Below are 17,115 nucleotides of genomic sequence, written 5' to 3'. Positions count from 1 at the left end.
GCAGTAGCCTCTTCTGTAGTACAGAGAGAATACTTTCTTCATCTCTGTTTGATAAATTGAGATTTGAAACAGCAGGAAATGCTCGTTTTCCTCTTCCACTCTATGACTACACCTAAACTTGGAGCAAGAGATGCGACTCCTTGCACAGAAGTTAAACTGACTGGTCCGTAGTTTCCTGGGCTGTCCTTATTTCCCTTCTTAAAGATGGGCACTACCTTTGCCCTTTTCCTGTCTTCTGGAAACTCTCCCATCTTCCAGGACTTTACAAATATGACAACTAATGGCTCACACATCTCCTCTATTCAGCTCCTTGAGTCTTCAAGGCATCAGGGCCTGATCTGAATGCATCCTAGAAGACCTCTAACTTTCCTAAGTATTTTTGAAGTCTCCCCACCTTCCATTTTAATTCTGAACCTACCACATTGTCTCTATTATTCACTATGCTAGGCATCCAATCACCACCAACTTTCTTGGTGAAAACCAAAACAAAGAAGTCACTAAGCACCTTTGCCATTTTCACATTCTGTTAGGCCGTGTCTACACATACATCATCTTCCAGAAGAAGCTGGTACTCTTCCAGAAGATCCTTGCAGTGTCTACACATAAAAGGCATTCTTCCGGAAGGAATCTGGAAGAATGTGCCGCCTCTTCCAGATTCTGTACTCTGCTCCCAAACCAAGAAGAGCAACTTCTTCCAGAAGAGTCTTCTGGAAGAATACACGTGTGGACACTCCACGATCCCTTCTTCCAAAAGAGCGGTCCACCATGGTAGCGGCCAGCTGGAGCGCAGACATGCTCCAGGCAGCCATATGGGGCTCTATGGCATCTGACTCTGGCGGCTTTTAAAGCTGCAAGGACCCAGAGACCCCATGGCAGAAAGCTGAGCGCGTGGAGACAGGCAGCACGAGCAGTGCTCCAGCACACACTCCCCAGTCACCCCTGCACAGAAAGTGGAGCACAGACCCTGATGGATGGCTAGCAGCCAGATACCCCACACCTCCCAGGGAGCCAGCTGAGGGCAGCCAGGACCCTCCCCCCCCATCAGACCACAAAAAGGAGGGCCTTGTCCTGGATGGAGCCAGAGCTCCAGGGCCTCCTGGGGCTCTGGAAGGATGAAGAAGAGGTCCTCCGGGACACAACGGGGCACCATAGGAATGCCCTGCCTTCGTATGCCTCACAAATAAGCTGGCTGCCCAAGACCACCTTTCCTGGACTCCTGACCAGGTCCAATGTAAGGTAAAGGAGTTGAGGCAGGGGTACACAATGGTGCAGGAGAGCATCCGTCAGCCTGGGCAGCCCCTGCAACCTGGTCCTACTTCAAGGAGCTGCAGAACCTTCTGGCGGGGGATGACACCTCCCCACCCCACAACCCGGTAGAGATGGCATCGCTGGAACCCCGTGCCACACCAGAGGGGGAGGCAGGTCCAGCCGAAGACTAGCCTGGGTGAGCCACAGAGCCCAGTGCCCCACAGCCAGAGGTCCCATCTGGGGACCAGCCCTCAGCGCACTCCCTGATCATCAAGGTGCCCTCTGCCTCCAGCAGCCAGGGTGCACCTGCAGCTAGGCACTACCTGACCTTTTTGAGGGAGCCTCTGGTAAGTGCATGTCATGGCACATGCCTGGTGGATGGCCACACCCGCGCCCACATGCAATGGCCCAACCCAAGATGCCCCACTCCGGAGTGTGCCCCGGGGCCACAGGCACATCTGCAGGTGACTTTTGGCACCCTCCCCTGTGGCATGCTCCACTGGCCTCATGCATGTGCTGGGACACCTCGGGGTCCCCATCCGCCCCCTCAGGCAGGGACTCCCCTGTGTCCAAATGCATCCCCCCCTCAACTGCTAGCCTGTTTCTGGGAGGGAGGGCCTGCCTCGGCCAGCACCATCTCCAAGACCACCTGCGGCTTTGGCCTGCATGCAGGGAACAAGGGCCACTGCTAGAGGGCCATCCCCGGGACAAGCCTGTCCCTCAGGTCATGGGTGGGGGCAGCTGCCTGTGAGAGGCATGGCAATCAGGGCCAGGAGGTGGTACTAACCCCCCTCCCTCTTCCTTGCCCCACCGTCATGTCTTACAGGAGCACCATCCAGGGCTGGGAGAGCCTCACTAGAAGCCTGGGGCCCACCAGCCTTGTCCAGACGAGAGGGCCTGCCAGTCCCGGAGCAGCTCCAGGACTTGCAGCCTGGTGAGCCTATGCCTGGAGGTCCTGAAAGCCAGGGCTGCAGTGAGGAGGCCACAGCATACACAGCCATCCTCCAGCACCAAAATACCCTTGCTGAGAGGCAGCTGGTCCTGGATGAGGCAGAACTGGCCTGGTGGCAGGACACATTGCAGGAGGTGCGGGGCCCTCGTTGAGCTGTCCCACCCCCAACCCCCGCAGCTTCCTGCCCATGTCCCCTCCTTAGCCTTAGCCTCCCTCCTGCTGGTGGGCCTCTTGGCTGCTGCTCTGAGAAGCCTCAGGGCCTGGCTTGTGGCATGGCAGGACCCGTGGAGGAACTGCACCATGCAAACCCTTTCCCCTCTGCCCCCGCCACCCCACACCAAAACTGAGGCCACGGCCCCACATCCCTATCTCCCCAGGCTCCCAGCCTCTTCCATGCTCCAATGGGGACTGCGCACGCAGGGTGGCGGAGAGACACCTGCGGGGGGTGGGGCTTGTGGCTCTTCACCTTTCCTTGAGTACTGCCCTCTCCATCCCCATCTCCCCTACTCAAGTTGGAATACCCACCCTGTTTAATAAAGCCCCATATAAGTAGTTATCCCACAGACATGTTACAGTTTAAACCTTTGTTTACTGTTGTACAGTTATTTCTAAATACAGTTTAACAGTTTCCAACATCCCATGTCCTTCATTATTGGGGGGGATGGTTGGAGGGTGCCTGTGGGGAGTGCTTGGGTGAGGGTCAGTGTTTCCCTCCCGTGGGCAAATGCCTCCTGGATTGCCTCCCGGATGCAGATCCCATGGCAGTTGACCTGGCGGTCAAGGGCTGCAGTTGGCTGCTCGTATCCAGGGGCAGCCTCATCCATCCAGACTTGAGGGAGGGTCTCCACACATGCCTCAATGAGGTTATGGAGGGCACAGCAGTCCCCCACAACCCAGGGGATGTTCTCCACCCCCACATCAAGGCATGTAAGGAGGCATCTAAATCTTGCATTCAAGTGGCCGAAGGCACACTCAATGTGGTAGCGGACCAGTCTGAGCTAGGTATTGAAGAACTCTTGTGGGGGGTGAGGCAGCCTGTGTATGGCTGCATAAGCCAGGTCTGCAAGGGGTAGGTCAGGCTGCCCACCAGGCAGAGTGGCATGGCGATGTCTTGATGGCGCACTCCTGCTGGGGATGTAGGTGCCAGTCTCCATCCTCCGGTACAGGGTGGAGTTATGGAAGATGCGCGTGTCATCTGCAGGGCCTGGACAGCCCACATAGATGTCCGAGAACTGTCCTCAGTAGCCCACCACTGCCTGGAGCGCAGGGGAACAGTACACCTTGCAGTTCACGTAGTGACTGGTGTTCCAGTCTGGGGTCCTAATGGGGATGTCATGCTAGCAATTGCTTCGAAGTATGGATGAACCTGAGGTCAGTGAACTCTGCAACAGCTGTGTCCAGGTCCCTGATGTGCATGAGCCTCTGCAACAGCACCTCGTTGATGGCTCTCATGACCTGCAGGGGACAGAGAGAGAGCATGCTCGTGGGTGCGTACAGAGATGCACCTACCCCCTACCTGGGGGCTCCCCCTCCCGCCCTAAAGGGCCTTCTGCCTCCCCCCCACCCCCCGCCAAGGAGCTTCTCCGGCAGTAGACCTATGTATGGGTAGGGTGTCATGAACCCTTGGGGTAGGCCTCCCTGCCCTCCCAGGTCCACCCCCTCACACTCCCAACCCCTAAGTGCCCTCCCTTGCTGGACAGCCCCTCCCCACTAACCCAAGCTAGGCCAGGGCATGGAGCGTAGCTTACCTTGAGGATGATGGCCGCAATGGTGGACTTGCCCACCCTGAATTGCTGCCCAGTGGAGCGGTAGCTCTTCGGGGTGGCCAGCTTCCAGACTGTGATGGTCATATGCTTCTTGACGGAGAGGGCTGGCCGCTTCCATGTGTCCTGCTGTCGAACAACAGGGGCAAGCCAGCTGAAGAGCTCCAGGAATGTCTCCTCCTTCATTTGGAGGTTAGGCAACCAGCACACTTTGTTCCACTCAGCCATAACCACCCTCTCCCACCAGTCGGTGCTGGCGGTGTGGATCTTCACATGCTGGATAGCCTGGGGGTGGGAGCCCAGCAGGGGCTGTGGTGGGTTGGGACCCCCAGGCCTTGGTCTCCTGAGCCATAAGAGGCTGAGGAGGGTGGCCATGAGAATGCCCAGCAGCCCAGTCAGGGCAACCGTGTAGGTCTGCAGCTGCTGGGGGCGGTTCATGACAGTGAGTTCTGAGGGTCAGGATAAGACACAGGCTCAGCTTTGCTGTAAGCAGTATGGCAGACCTCAGCAGCATGTGCAGTGAGGGGCTGTTTGGGAGGGGCCCTTTAACACGTCATGTGGCTGGCATCCCTGGAAGAACTTTCCAGCCATGGGACCCCACCCACAGCGTTTCCTGCCCCTTTCTTCTAGAAGAACACCTGTGGTTATGTAGACATGATTTTCCGGAAGGGATGGTTCTTTCAGAACGCATTTAACATGTGGATGCAATCTTCCAGAAGATGACCCTCCAGAAGACAGCCTCTGAAGGATCTTCTTCCGGAAGATCATGCATGTGTAGACGCAGCCTTATTATTTTTCCCTCTTCATTAAGTAAAGTGCTTACCTTGTCTTCCTCTGGCTTCTACTGGTTGCACCTCTGAAAACTAGCAGTCTCTGGTCCAGCAACATCTGTGTTCCTTCTGGACCAGAGAGCCTGGGAGCCTAAGGGCGGGAGGGCCAGCTGGGACCAAGGGCAACAAAGTTGGCAGCGTGGGTGAGGGCAGCATACTACCAGGGCCAGAGCCCTGTGGCAGCAGGCCAGAGTTGGAGCCTTGGGGCAGTCCCTGGGAGTGTGGGGCTGTGGCCCTATGTCAGCCAGACTCTTGTGAGGAAGGGCAGGAGCCCTGCAGCAGCCCGCAGCAGCCCGTAGCAAGCAGGGCTGGGGCTGGAATCCCCCAACAGCAGGCTGGAGCTGAAGCCACACGGCACCCTACTACAGCACAGGGGCAGGGATGCAGCCCCAGGGAGCACGGGGCTGGGGCCCTGTGGCAGACACATTGAGTGGGGAGGAAGCCCTGCGGCAATCCCCGACAGACCACGGCAAGCAAGGTCAGGTCTCGAATCTGCTGACACTGGGCTGGTGCTGGAGCCCCATGGCAATCCCTGGGAGTGCAGGGCCAGGACTCAGCCCAGAGCCACACAGCAGCCTGCTGCAAGTAGGGTCAAGGCCAAGCCCTGCAGCAGAACCCAGAGCCTGGGCACTGCAGGAAGCCGGCAGCAGCTGGGTTTGGCAAATTCTTGTTTGGAATCAGTAAGGTCCCAAAAGTGCCGACTAGGGAGGTTCACCCTGTAATATATTTGTAGAATGTTCTCGTTACCCTTTATGTCCCTAGCAAATTTGACGTTGTTTTGTTCACTCCTCTAATTTTGCCCCTACACATGTGTTATTTGTTTATATTCATCCTTTTTGATTTGACCTAGTTTCCACTTTTTGTGGGACTCTGTTTTTATTTTCAGATATTCTAGATCTCCTGGCTGAGCGAGGATGGTCTCTTGCCATACTGCCTCTCTCTTCTACGTACTGGAAGAGTTTGCTCTTGCATCCTTAATAATGTTAATATCGAGACATAAATCATTATTTAATCATTAAGTTATTCACACTATGCTATCTTAACAATGATAAGGCCCTAGCACCATATTAAACCATTATTAAAAAACTGCCAGTGAATCAAATGTTATTGCTTTCAGAAATCACTACAGCTAGCAAGAAACATCATTAGAAAAATATTTTAGACAGAGAGAAGTAAATGAAATCGGGCAGCAAAATAGAGAAACAGGTTATTTTAAAGTTTCTTCATTATATAAGAGAAAAGTGTCTCCAACATGTCACCTTACAATTTTTGGAACTATAATATACAGCTTTAGGTAATAATAACATTTCAAATGATGAACAATTCATGAAGAATGAAAACCTACTTCACATATCTAGATAAGAAACCCCATGTTCATCCATTTTGTTAAAAACTTGTAATACCAAATATGGCTGCTAGATATCTGCATTTTGGTCTGCTGAGAAGATGACCTTCAAATGTCCTACTTAAACCTAATGTAAGAGAATCATGCCACCTATTGGTTGTATTAATGAAAACACTGATTTAGTGATTAATACTTTATCTTGTTATTGCCCAATAAGCAAAGGAAAAAATGGTCATTTATAAAAAGTTGCCAATACCTAACAGCAATGAAAGTCCAATTCACTGCTGAATATTTTAACATCAAGACCACAAAAAGCTCTTAATTTAGGCTGTTTAAGTCAAATGATCAACTCTAAATCCAAACTGACCAGACTCTCACAGGTCTTGAGGAAAAGGCAGAAATTCGACTAAAGGAAATGAACTAAAGTAGATTAGACATGCAAAGAAACTGTTAAATAGGTCACAAATTGCTTATTTTCTAGAAATCTGAAGCAGTTCTTTTTTCAAGGCTGGATTCACATAGAATATTAAAACTAAATAGAAGCTTTCCAGCAATAAAAGCAGCAAGAGAGCAATAAAGAGAAAATATTTCCAAAGTAATGCAGGAGGAGGTGGGGAAGAGAAAAGCAATGGAGAGGAGATAAAATCAGACAGGCATAAAATTTGACTTTAGGAATGTGGGACGAAATATCGAGAGAAACTATAGAAAATTAGGAAAACGATAAAGGAAGAGGTGAAGATGACAGACAGCAAATGCTCATTTCCAGATCAATTATGGGAGATGCTCCCAGATTAGAGGGCAAAAACAAGTGTACACCAACAGTAAGGTGCAGAGCTACTTTGACAAGTCAATAGGTTCCATGTTTAATACCTCTTAATATTTCCCAGATCTAACTTGCTTAATTTATAAATTTAAAGATTTTTTTTTCTGTCATTGCAAATTCATAGTGGGACTGAAAGCCAAGGTATTTTCTTCTCTCCTTGTGCAATATCAACAGTGATAAATATTCTATAGGCCAAATTAAGACCTCAGTCACACCTCTGAACCCATGGTCTTTGGTGAGATTGCAAGGACCCGAAGACAGAAGCTGCCCATCAAACAGAATTGTCATTTTGGTAATGACACAGAAGCATTTCAGTTAGAAATAAAGCTATTAAATTTTATTTCCAACTAAACTGTGTTTCAAATCTTGTTAACTGAAATTCACATTCGTTGATAACTGACAGTGGTGGGTTCAGCCAAAGAAACCCAAAACTTAAACATGTTATTTATCAGAGAAGCACAGGTCCTATCATAGACATGTTCTTTTTTCAAGCTTATGCTCTTTGATTTTATTTCACTGTTACTGAAAGTATAAATTATCATTGTGGTTTTTAAACATCAATATGAGTTACACACAGACAAAAAGCATATAATTAGATTTTATTATCTACACTGGAAGCTGTAAAATGCTATATCTAATGGACATATTGAGTAATTAAAACAGTGCAGATACTCCTCTTCATATCCAGTAAATCTCTGCCTGCTCAAAATTCCAAAGATTCTGTGACTGAAATGCATTGGTCACAATAACGTATACTCATAATCATGTTGTAACTTGAGGAAGAGGAAAATAACTCACACTGTGTTGACTCTCAATCTCTTCATGTTTCTGTTGCAAAGCTTGTGAAGCTCTAATTGAATCACCTATCCCCCACTGCGTTCGTAGTTGTTCCGATCCAGGTCCTTCAAGCCAATTCACTACCTATTAATAAAATAATAGTTTAGATGCCATCAAATACTCTCAACAACTTTTAAAGCACTTTCATTCACGCTATTAATTTCTTTGCAGCTTTCATTTCAAATCAACTGAACTACACGTTCAGAAAAAGTTGGATTTTTTTTAAATGACTTTGGAAGAGACTCAATTTGTGTACCTTTGGTTATATGTACATTTCATTAGGTTCTCAGCTAATTCTAAAAGCTGATAGCTCACAAATGACTTGATGCACTTGTATTTGTCATTTCATATTGTCTGACAAGAAAGTGAATTAAATAATCCCTTCCTTTTCTCAACAGGGAAAAATTCTCTCTTTGTCAGATAAATTAGATTAACCTCAATCAACAAATTAAAATGCACATAACAGCACTGCTCAAATGTGGGACACACAGTTATGCCCATGAAATTTAAGTGTTTTCTCCCAGCTCTGTTGAACAATTATGTTAATGTACACGCAGGTGACCAGCTTGTTTTCAATACAAAATATTAGAGATAGACAAAATGCTTTAAAAGGAATATAGGCACTTATCTTGCAAGCTGAACCCTTTTGCCAGTATCTCCTTTAAAAGTTATGAGATCTGACTTTGTAAAATAGCTTTCAAGAGAGATTTTATTAACATCTAATCTATACCTGGAAAGTCCCAAGATTAAATTGTCAAAATGTGTAATTTTTGTAACCAAAAAACATCAATTCATTGTGAGTTATATGATCGGAAATTGTCCCACTAGGATGGAATGGCCTCTAAAAGTATGCATAATAGCCTTTATATATATATTTCATGCACACTTATGCTTGAAGTACAGTAAACTCTCAATTTAATGAATTAATGGGGGGAGGGGTGGTCGTTAAAACTCAAAAGTCCATTAAACGCAAGGGTTTACTGTGCACTCACCCCCCACCAGGCTCCTCCCGAGTCCCAGAGCTACCCTCAAAAAAGCTGTGGACTCATCAGACTGCCACTGCTGGAGGAGCCCCTGGATTCTGCTGCGCAGATGGAAGAGCTGCTACCACTGCCACACGTTCCTTCTAGCATGGGTCAGACATGTATGCTTATGTACCGTCTGCCCATGTAAGCACCCCACCCGTGATGGGAGGAGCTCATGGTAGCTCAGGTGGCAGCCGTCCAGGCTGCCGTGGAGGGCTCAGTTGCAGCAGACAGAAGCAACACCTGCTAAATCCCCTACGTTTCTGGAGAGATGACGGATGGGCTTTAGGATTTTACAGGCCCCAAGTAAGTGTGCTTCAGGAACAATGGGGGGGTGTGTGTGCCTGGAGGATATCCATTGTTCCTGAAGTCTGCTAAACCAGGCCTGTAAAATTGAGGGTTTACTAATTTAGACTATTTCCACAGAACAAATTCTAAGATTAAAGCACCTAGGAAATACAGAAATATGCCTGCCATTTGAAAGAAGCTACATCTTGTCACTGAAGCCACCTGGGAGTCCTCAAGCAACTGGGAATCTAGAGACCCCTAAATTATGAGACAATGGCAAAGGAAAATCAAACAGCTTCACTTTTTTAATTAAAAGTCTCTCTTTCACATAACAAGAATACATACAAACTTACTATGAAATTCTGTTGGCTGGTGATTTGTGTGCATTCATTTTTCAAGGGAAGTTAGCTTCACCAAGGGAAAAACAAGGGCAGAACATGGATTCATCCTTGACTTTTCTGTCAGCATGGAAGGTCATAGTGCAACAGTGACTATTACCATCCTTGGATTATTCACCAATATTTAATTCCATCACCTTATCTACAGCTACCCATGCCTACATTACAGCTTCAAACTACTGCCTTTCCAAGAGCCTACTACTCTGCTCCCAAAACCCAAAGGTAACACACATCCACAAGACACCATTATTAATTATATTATTATTATTATTATTGTTATATCATCTATGACTACTCATGAACCAGCATCTAATGTGCTAGGTACTGTATAAATTAAACAAAGATGAATCTCCACTAAAGAGATTACAATTCAAGTAAGATGTCCTTATCCTGTGTGTGGTGCTTCCTTTGGGATCCATGGAGAGCGTATGAGAAGGGAAGTTTCAAGTATACCTATCAGAGATCATAGCTGAGCTGTGAAAACCCTTTTAAGGAAACTGCCTTGCAACTTTGTAACACTACTGCTCAGCAGCCTCCTGCTTTATTCCCCACTGTAGTCTTCTCAGTTGGAGAAGCTAGCTGCCTGTATCTGACCTCTTGCAGCACTTCTAGAGATGCGCTTAGCTCAGCAAGTGGAGAGATGTGTGTCAAAAAGAGAGGCAGCCAACAGAAGTGGGGTGGCTGCAAGGCAAGAGAGAAGAAAGCTGAGGATCCTGCACACTCTGTGCAGGCCAGTGAGGCCATCTACCAGGGAAGGACAGGAGACAAGGGGAACTTCAATGAAGGAGTGTTTTTCAAGTCAGCCTATGGCAGGGAGGCACAGTGGGATTTTATGTGCATTTTTTGTGAGTTTACAGTAACTTCTCTGTGTTTTCTACCTTAACTCTTTTAGGGAAAAAGTAACCCAAAAATTAAATCAACCAGGGGTCTTGGAAATTCCCACAGTCTGCTTATTGAGTGGACTGTTCCTGGCTATACATCGCCAACTATACAGTGGGGAAACAGAAAAGAGCAAAATGTGGGAAGGGAAGCAGAAGAGCAGGAGGTGTCTGAAAGAAACAGAGGAAAAGAGACAGAGGAAGAAGAGAAAAACCATGTGGAAAAGAAGGTGTGAAAACTTAGTAGGTAAAACCTAAAATCTTCACAGTGAGACTAGGGTCGGGGAGAGGGACGACGTTGTACTACTTATCAGTACACCAGGCTCAAGCTGAGGAAGCTAAAGATCCATCCAGTAGACCAAATTCAACAATGAATCCTGGTCACATACCATCTGAGGCATGTTGTGCGTATACTAAGAGGAGAAAGGGAGGAAAGCAGAAAATGGAGACTTCTGAGTAAACACAACCAGAAACAGCAAGCAATACTGGCAAATGAATAAATAAAATAAAAATACAAAGGAAAGAAGGAAAGCGAATGGGTAAAAACACAGGTGGAATGATTTTGCAATACTAGGGTTCTCCAAGAGGGGGAGCACCAAATTAATCACTGCCCTAGCGACAGGTATCAGAGAGGTAGCTGTGTTAGTCTGTATCTTTGAGAACAAGAAGTCCTGTGGCACCTTATAGGCTAACAGATATTTTGGAGCATAAGCTTTCATGGGCAAAGACCTGCTTCATCTGACGAAGCGCGTCTTTGCCCACGAAAGCTTACGCTCCAAAATATCTGTTAGCCTATAAGGTGCCACAGGACTTCTTGTTGCCCTAGCTACAGTCAGTACTGTATTGGGCAAGAACTACTATTGTGGCACTTGCAATGTCTGTTCATTTGGGTCAGTTAATTCAGTATTTCTGAGGCTTTTCTCTTTGACTGTCTGAATCCTTATATTCTCTCCTTTTACAAAGCTATACAGGATTTAGTACAAAATATGCCTTGGAAGAGATCATTTGAAAATTCATCATTATTATCCTGGCAAATATATATGAGGCATATAAATTATAATATTCTACTCTATAACGTTACTGAGGTACATTCCAAGCTTGTGTAATCAAGTGCAAACCAATTTCTCAAACCCAAAAGAGAAACTGATGCCTTAGCTAGGTGCCAGCAATAGTCCATTTGATATCATCTGGTTAAGCAGCCGTTCTTTGGCAGGAAAAAGAGTGAGAGCAAAAATTTACATTTTGGCAAAGAAACAGCCAGAGATTTCTAGCATTCTCCCCTCATCCTTCTATCTCCTGAAACTCAGGTGGATCCAGTTTACATAGAAGCTCTTTCTCTTCTTTCATGCCCCAAGATCGCTCCCTCTTTCCCTCTATTCACAGCATTGACAACACTTCGAAGACAAAGGAAGCATCACTGGAGTGGGGAGAGATTCTAAAAGGATTTCAGCCAGAAACATTCCTAATCATGTGATGAGAGTGACTTTTGCTTTGAAAGCTTTTTAAGTGAGCTATTACTTGCATTTTATCTTTTATTTTCACGTAACCAAGACGTTTATGTGTTACTATTTGTAATAAAATTAGGGCTGACGAGTAACTAAAGTTATTAGTAATTAAAAGAATGATTTTTAAAATTGTGATTAATCACACTGTTAAACAACAGAATACTGTTTATATAAATATATTTAGATTTTTCTGCATTTGCAGATATAGCATTTTAAATATACAGTGTATACCGCAGTGTACAGTGTTCTTTGTATTTTTATACAAATATTTGCACTGTAAAAACACAATAGTATTACTCAGTTCACCTAATACAAGTACCGTAGTACAATCATGTCACTGTGAAAACTGATCTTAAAAATAAAAGTGTAGATACATGTAGAAATATAACTGCATTCAAAAATAAAACTATGTACAACTTTAGAGCCTAGAAGGTCCACTCACTCCCACTTCTTGTTTAGCCAATCACCAAGACAAACAAGTTTGATTTTATTTGCAGTGGATAATGCAGCTAACTTCTTGTTCACAGTGTCATCTGATGTATGCCCAGTTGTGTGTCAAGCACAGTTCCAGAGAGAGATTTGGATTCTGTAGTTTCTGCATCAGAATGTTTCTTTTTAAGCACTTCTAATAGAACGCACCACACTAACTCTAGAAGGGATTTCAGATACATAAACCTTAGCTCAAGTGTTACAGCAGAAATCTTATGTGTGGTTTTGAGATTTGTGAACTCTGCAGTAGAAGCATTCTTAAACTAAACACCACATGCTGGGTCATCAACTGAGACTGCTGCAAAATTAAATATATGGCAAAATGCAGGTAAAACAGAGCAAACAACAGTCCTGATGGGCGAAGTGGCACTCCACCAGTGCTGTGTGTAATAAACCCTCCTGCTTGCTTCATACACTGTGTCCAGACTTTTTTTCCAAGAAGCAGGCAGCGTTATCTTCTATAAATGTAAAAAAACGTATTTGTCTAGCAATTGTCTGAACAAGAAATAGGACTTGTAGGCTCTAAAGTTTCCCATTGGTTTGGCTTCGACAAAAAAAATTCTACATTTGCCAATTGCTCTTTCATGATAAAGATACTACAATACAGTTATCAGTACCGTATTACAGTACATCATTTTTGAGTGCAAATATTTATATTAAAAATAAAGTGATAACTGTACACTTTATGTGTTGTAACTGAAACAATTATATTTGAAAACACAGAAAAAACATCCAAAAATGTTCAATAAATTTCAATTAGTATTCTATTAATGCGATTAAAAATTAATTGTGATTCGTTGCAGTTTTAATCAATTTTTAAAGTTAACCATGTGACAGGACTACTTAAAAACTTGCTGTAGTTCATGAGCTTCTTCTGTTTTATCTAAACCAGTGTACATTCGGATATAAGTGTTTGAGAAAGTTTATTTACGATAGGATTTCTGCATAAAATTTTCTACGGATGAAATGGCAGACTGTATATGAGTTTGTAGTATTCAGAAGGGTGCTGGGCAGTGCAAGATGCACATTTCTGAGAAAAGTCGGACTGGAAATTTGCTGGTGTTGGCTGTGCAGTGTAATTCATGAGTGGTTGGCTCATGTAGAAACCACTCAATGCATGGCTGGGCTCAATATAGCTGGGAGTGATTTACATGCTGGAAGATGTGTGAGAGGTGATGAGGAATGGTTGCTCTCAAAGTGAAGTAATATAAAAGGCACTCCAAGTTGCAGGACTGAAGGGAAATAGCTGTCCATCACTCCAGCTTGTCCCCTATGAAATATCATGCTCCCCCTTATCTTTTTTCCCCCCTCTCTTTACTTTGTTTACATCAATCTGCTTCCCATTTTTATTCCTTGGCTCATTCTTTGTTTCAACAGAGTGCTGACTCCAGCTGGTGGGCAGTTTGCCCACTCTGACTCTTGCCCTTCACATATCATATATGTTTCTAGCTGTGAATGTAGGCAGGTAGCTTTGTCTTGTAAATTTAGGCAACATTTTATTGCATTATTTGTATAACACAGATTTCTTTCACAATTATCTTAGAACAGGTTAAACAAAAATAGCTGAATACATAGCTTCAACAGTGTGCTAAAATTCTGTTAATTTATTCTGCAGCATCAGTAACACAGAGCAAATGGATGACTATTTCCAATCAAAATGATGTAAATTGAGGTTGATGCCCCAGTAAACAAGTCAATTTAAATGCATTAATAAGGCAGTTTGCCAAACTAGGCTATAAACGTCATTTCAATCTGCAATTCTTGCTCAGCCAATTTGATTATTATCCAACTACAGGAAAAGCCCCATACTCTGTTTTTTTGAGCTACACAGTAGTATTATCTTATACACCACACCTTTCATTGTCTTCAACTAGAAAGAGCAATCAGAAAAAGGGATTTTTCTTTTCTTCTGAAGATTTCAATAACTACACAAATGAAAAAAGACAGTTACCTGTTCTGTAACTGGTGTTCTTTGAGATGTGTTGCTCATGTCCGTTCCAATTGTGTGGGCAGGGGAAGGTGCGGTGAGGCGGATGTGCACCGAGTGCATGCCCAGTTGCCAGAAGCTTTTTGCCCTAGCCAGTAGCCCTAGGGTCGGTGCAGCGCCCCCTGGAGTGGCGACCATAAGGCCGCCCATATATGCACCGCCAGCCCCCGCCCCGCCTCCGTTCAGTTCCTTCTCGCTGGCTACTCTGACAGAGGGGAAGGCAGGAGGGTTTTGGAATGGACATGAGCAACACATCTCGAAGAACACCAATTACAGAACAGGTAACTGTCTTTTCTCCTTTGAGTGATTGCTCATGTGCATTCCAATTTGGGTGAATGCAAGCCAGTGTCGAGCAGGCGGGGCTGGATCCCTGAAAGGAGTGCAGGACAGCCCTGCCCACTGCAGCATCTTCCCGTGTGTGCTGCGTTACTGTGTAATGCACTGTGAACATGTGAATGGAGGACCAAGTGGCCACCCTGCAGATGTCCTGGATAGGCACCTTGGCCAAGAATGTCGCAGAAGACGCTTGTGCCCTAGTGGAGTGAGCCCTGATCGGCGGAGGGGGAACACCTGCCAGTTGGTAACACTCACTGATACAGGCTTCTATCCAGGAGGAGATCCACTGAGAGGAGACTGCGTGCCACTTTGTCCTGTGCACCACTGCAACGAACAGCTGCTGCGACTTCCAGATGGGTTTGGTCCTGTCAATATAGAAGGCCAGTGCCCTCCAGACATCCAAGGTGTGTAGACTCTGCTCTCTAGGGGAGGCATGGGGCTTTGGGTAAGACATTGGTAAGGTGATGTCTTGGTTAATGTGGAAAGGGGAGACCACCTTTGGCGGAAACGCCAGGTGGGGTCTCAGCCTGACCTTGTCTTTGTGGAACACCATATAAAGTGGATCCACTCTCAGGGCCCTTAGCTCTGACACCCTTCTGGCTGAGGTAATGGCCACCAGGAATGCCACCTTGTAGGCAAGGAACAACATAGAACAGGAGGCGAGAGGTTCAAATGGGGGAGCCATCAGCTTAGACAAAACCAAATTAAGGTCCAATGTTGGCAGAGGGCCCCGAACCTGTGGTTTGACTCTCCGTTCCCTTCATGAACCTTTTTACCACTGGGTCTGAGAAGACTGAGGACCTCCTGTCCCCTGGGTGAAACGCCGAAATGGCTGCCAAGTGCACTTTTAGGGAGGACAATGACAACCCCGTCTGGCTTAGGGCCAGCAAGTAAGTCAATGATACATGGTACTGGGGCCTCTCCCAGGGACATCCCCTTTTGGGTGGTCCAAATGGTAAACCTTTTCCACATGGCTACATATGCTACCCTTGTAGAGGGTTTCCTGCTGTTCAGCAATACCTCCGTGACCGGTTTGGAGCAGGCCAGCTCAACCGGTCTCAGCCATGGAGCCTCCATGATGTGAGATGCAGCACCTGGAGATTGGGATACCGCAGTCTCCCCTCCTCCTGCGTCAGCAGATCTGGATGCAGTGGAAGCACCTCCAGAGCATGAGTGGACATCTCCAAGACGGCTGAGTACCAGTGTTGTCGAGACCAGGCTGGGGCCACCTGGATAGCTGATGCTTGGTCAGACCGAATTTTCAACAGCGTTCGGTGGATTAGCCGTATTGGTGGGAAGGTGTACAGTAATGGACCTGACCAATGAATGCTGAAGGAGTCTGCCCAAGAGCCTGGACTTCAGCTCTGGTAAGAGCAGAACGTCCTGCACTTTGCATTGAGATGAGTGGCAAAGAGGGCTACCTGGGGACATCCCCACCTCTGGAAAACTGAATTCAGTACTTTGGTGTGTAATGACCATTCATGGTCCATGAAGGACCTCCTGAGGCGGTCCACTAGGCAGGTAGAATGCCCTCAGGAGAATCTGGTGCTGGATGCAGAAGTCCCAAAGCAGGAGGGCCTCTAGACACAGGGGCGACGAGTGTGCACCCCCTTGTTTGTTTATATAGTACATTGCCATAGTATTGTCTGTGCTGACTGTGACACACTGCCCCTTCAGTTCGTTCTGAAACACTCCACCCACCAGCTGAACTGCTCTGAGCTCCCGCACGTTCATGTAGAGCTGAGCGTCGGTCTTGCTCCACAGGGCCTGCCTCTGGTGGTTCCCCAAATGTGCCCCCCAGCCCAGGTCCGAGGTGTCTGTGACCAGGGAGACGGAGGGTTGCGGGGGATTGAAGTGTACTCCCGTGCAGACCAACCCGGCTTCTAGCCACCAGTGTAGTGCCACCAACACTTTTGGGAGGGGGAACTGTGACTAAATTGTCTACGTTGTCCCTGACAGGCCCGTCAGGCAAGCCACACCTGAAAGGGGCGCATTCGTAACGTGGCATGCTGGACTACGAACGTGCGTGCCACCATGTGGCCCAACAGTCTGAGGCATCCCCGGCCATTGTGGTTTTGAACCTTATTAGGCCTTGGATGCAAGATGCTATAACTTGGACCCTGCTCTGTGGCAGAAAGGCCCTGGCTTGTTCTGCATCTAGGCGTGCACCCACAAACTCCATGACTTGAGTCGGGGCCAGCACAGACTTTGCCTCATTTATTAGGAGGCCTAACACGTCTAATGTTTCCCTTATCAGCTGTACATATCTCGACACCTGTCTCTGTGACCGACCTCTGATCAGCCAGTCGTCTAGATAGGGGAACAGATGCACTCCCTGCCTGCATAAAAAGGCTGCCACTACTGACATGCATTTGGTAAAGACTCTCATGGGCTGAGGAGAGTCCAAATGG

General features: G+C 46.6%; 1 protein-coding gene across 3 annotated transcripts in view; it reads right to left on the bottom strand.

Annotated features, from left to right (window-relative positions):
• Positions 1 to 17,115, bottom strand: part of SESTD1 (SEC14 and spectrin domain containing 1) — a 136,651-nt gene that overhangs the window by 18,297 nt on the left and 101,239 nt on the right. For all 3 annotated transcript variants that reach the window (XM_075001113.1, XM_075001112.1, XM_075001114.1), the window contains one exon: positions 7,760 to 7,882. In XM_075001113.1, coding sequence (XP_074857214.1) covers positions 7,760 to 7,882 — 123 coding nt within the window. The remainder of the gene's footprint in view (positions 1 to 7,759; positions 7,883 to 17,115) is intronic.

The sequence above is a fragment of the Carettochelys insculpta genome, chromosome 8, assembly GCF_033958435.1.
Source record: "Carettochelys insculpta isolate YL-2023 chromosome 8, ASM3395843v1, whole genome shotgun sequence".
Lineage (NCBI taxonomy): Eukaryota > Metazoa > Chordata > Testudines > Carettochelyidae > Carettochelys > Carettochelys insculpta.
Note: the sequence above shows the minus strand (reverse complement) of the source record. Positions and strands in the feature narration are given on the sequence as shown.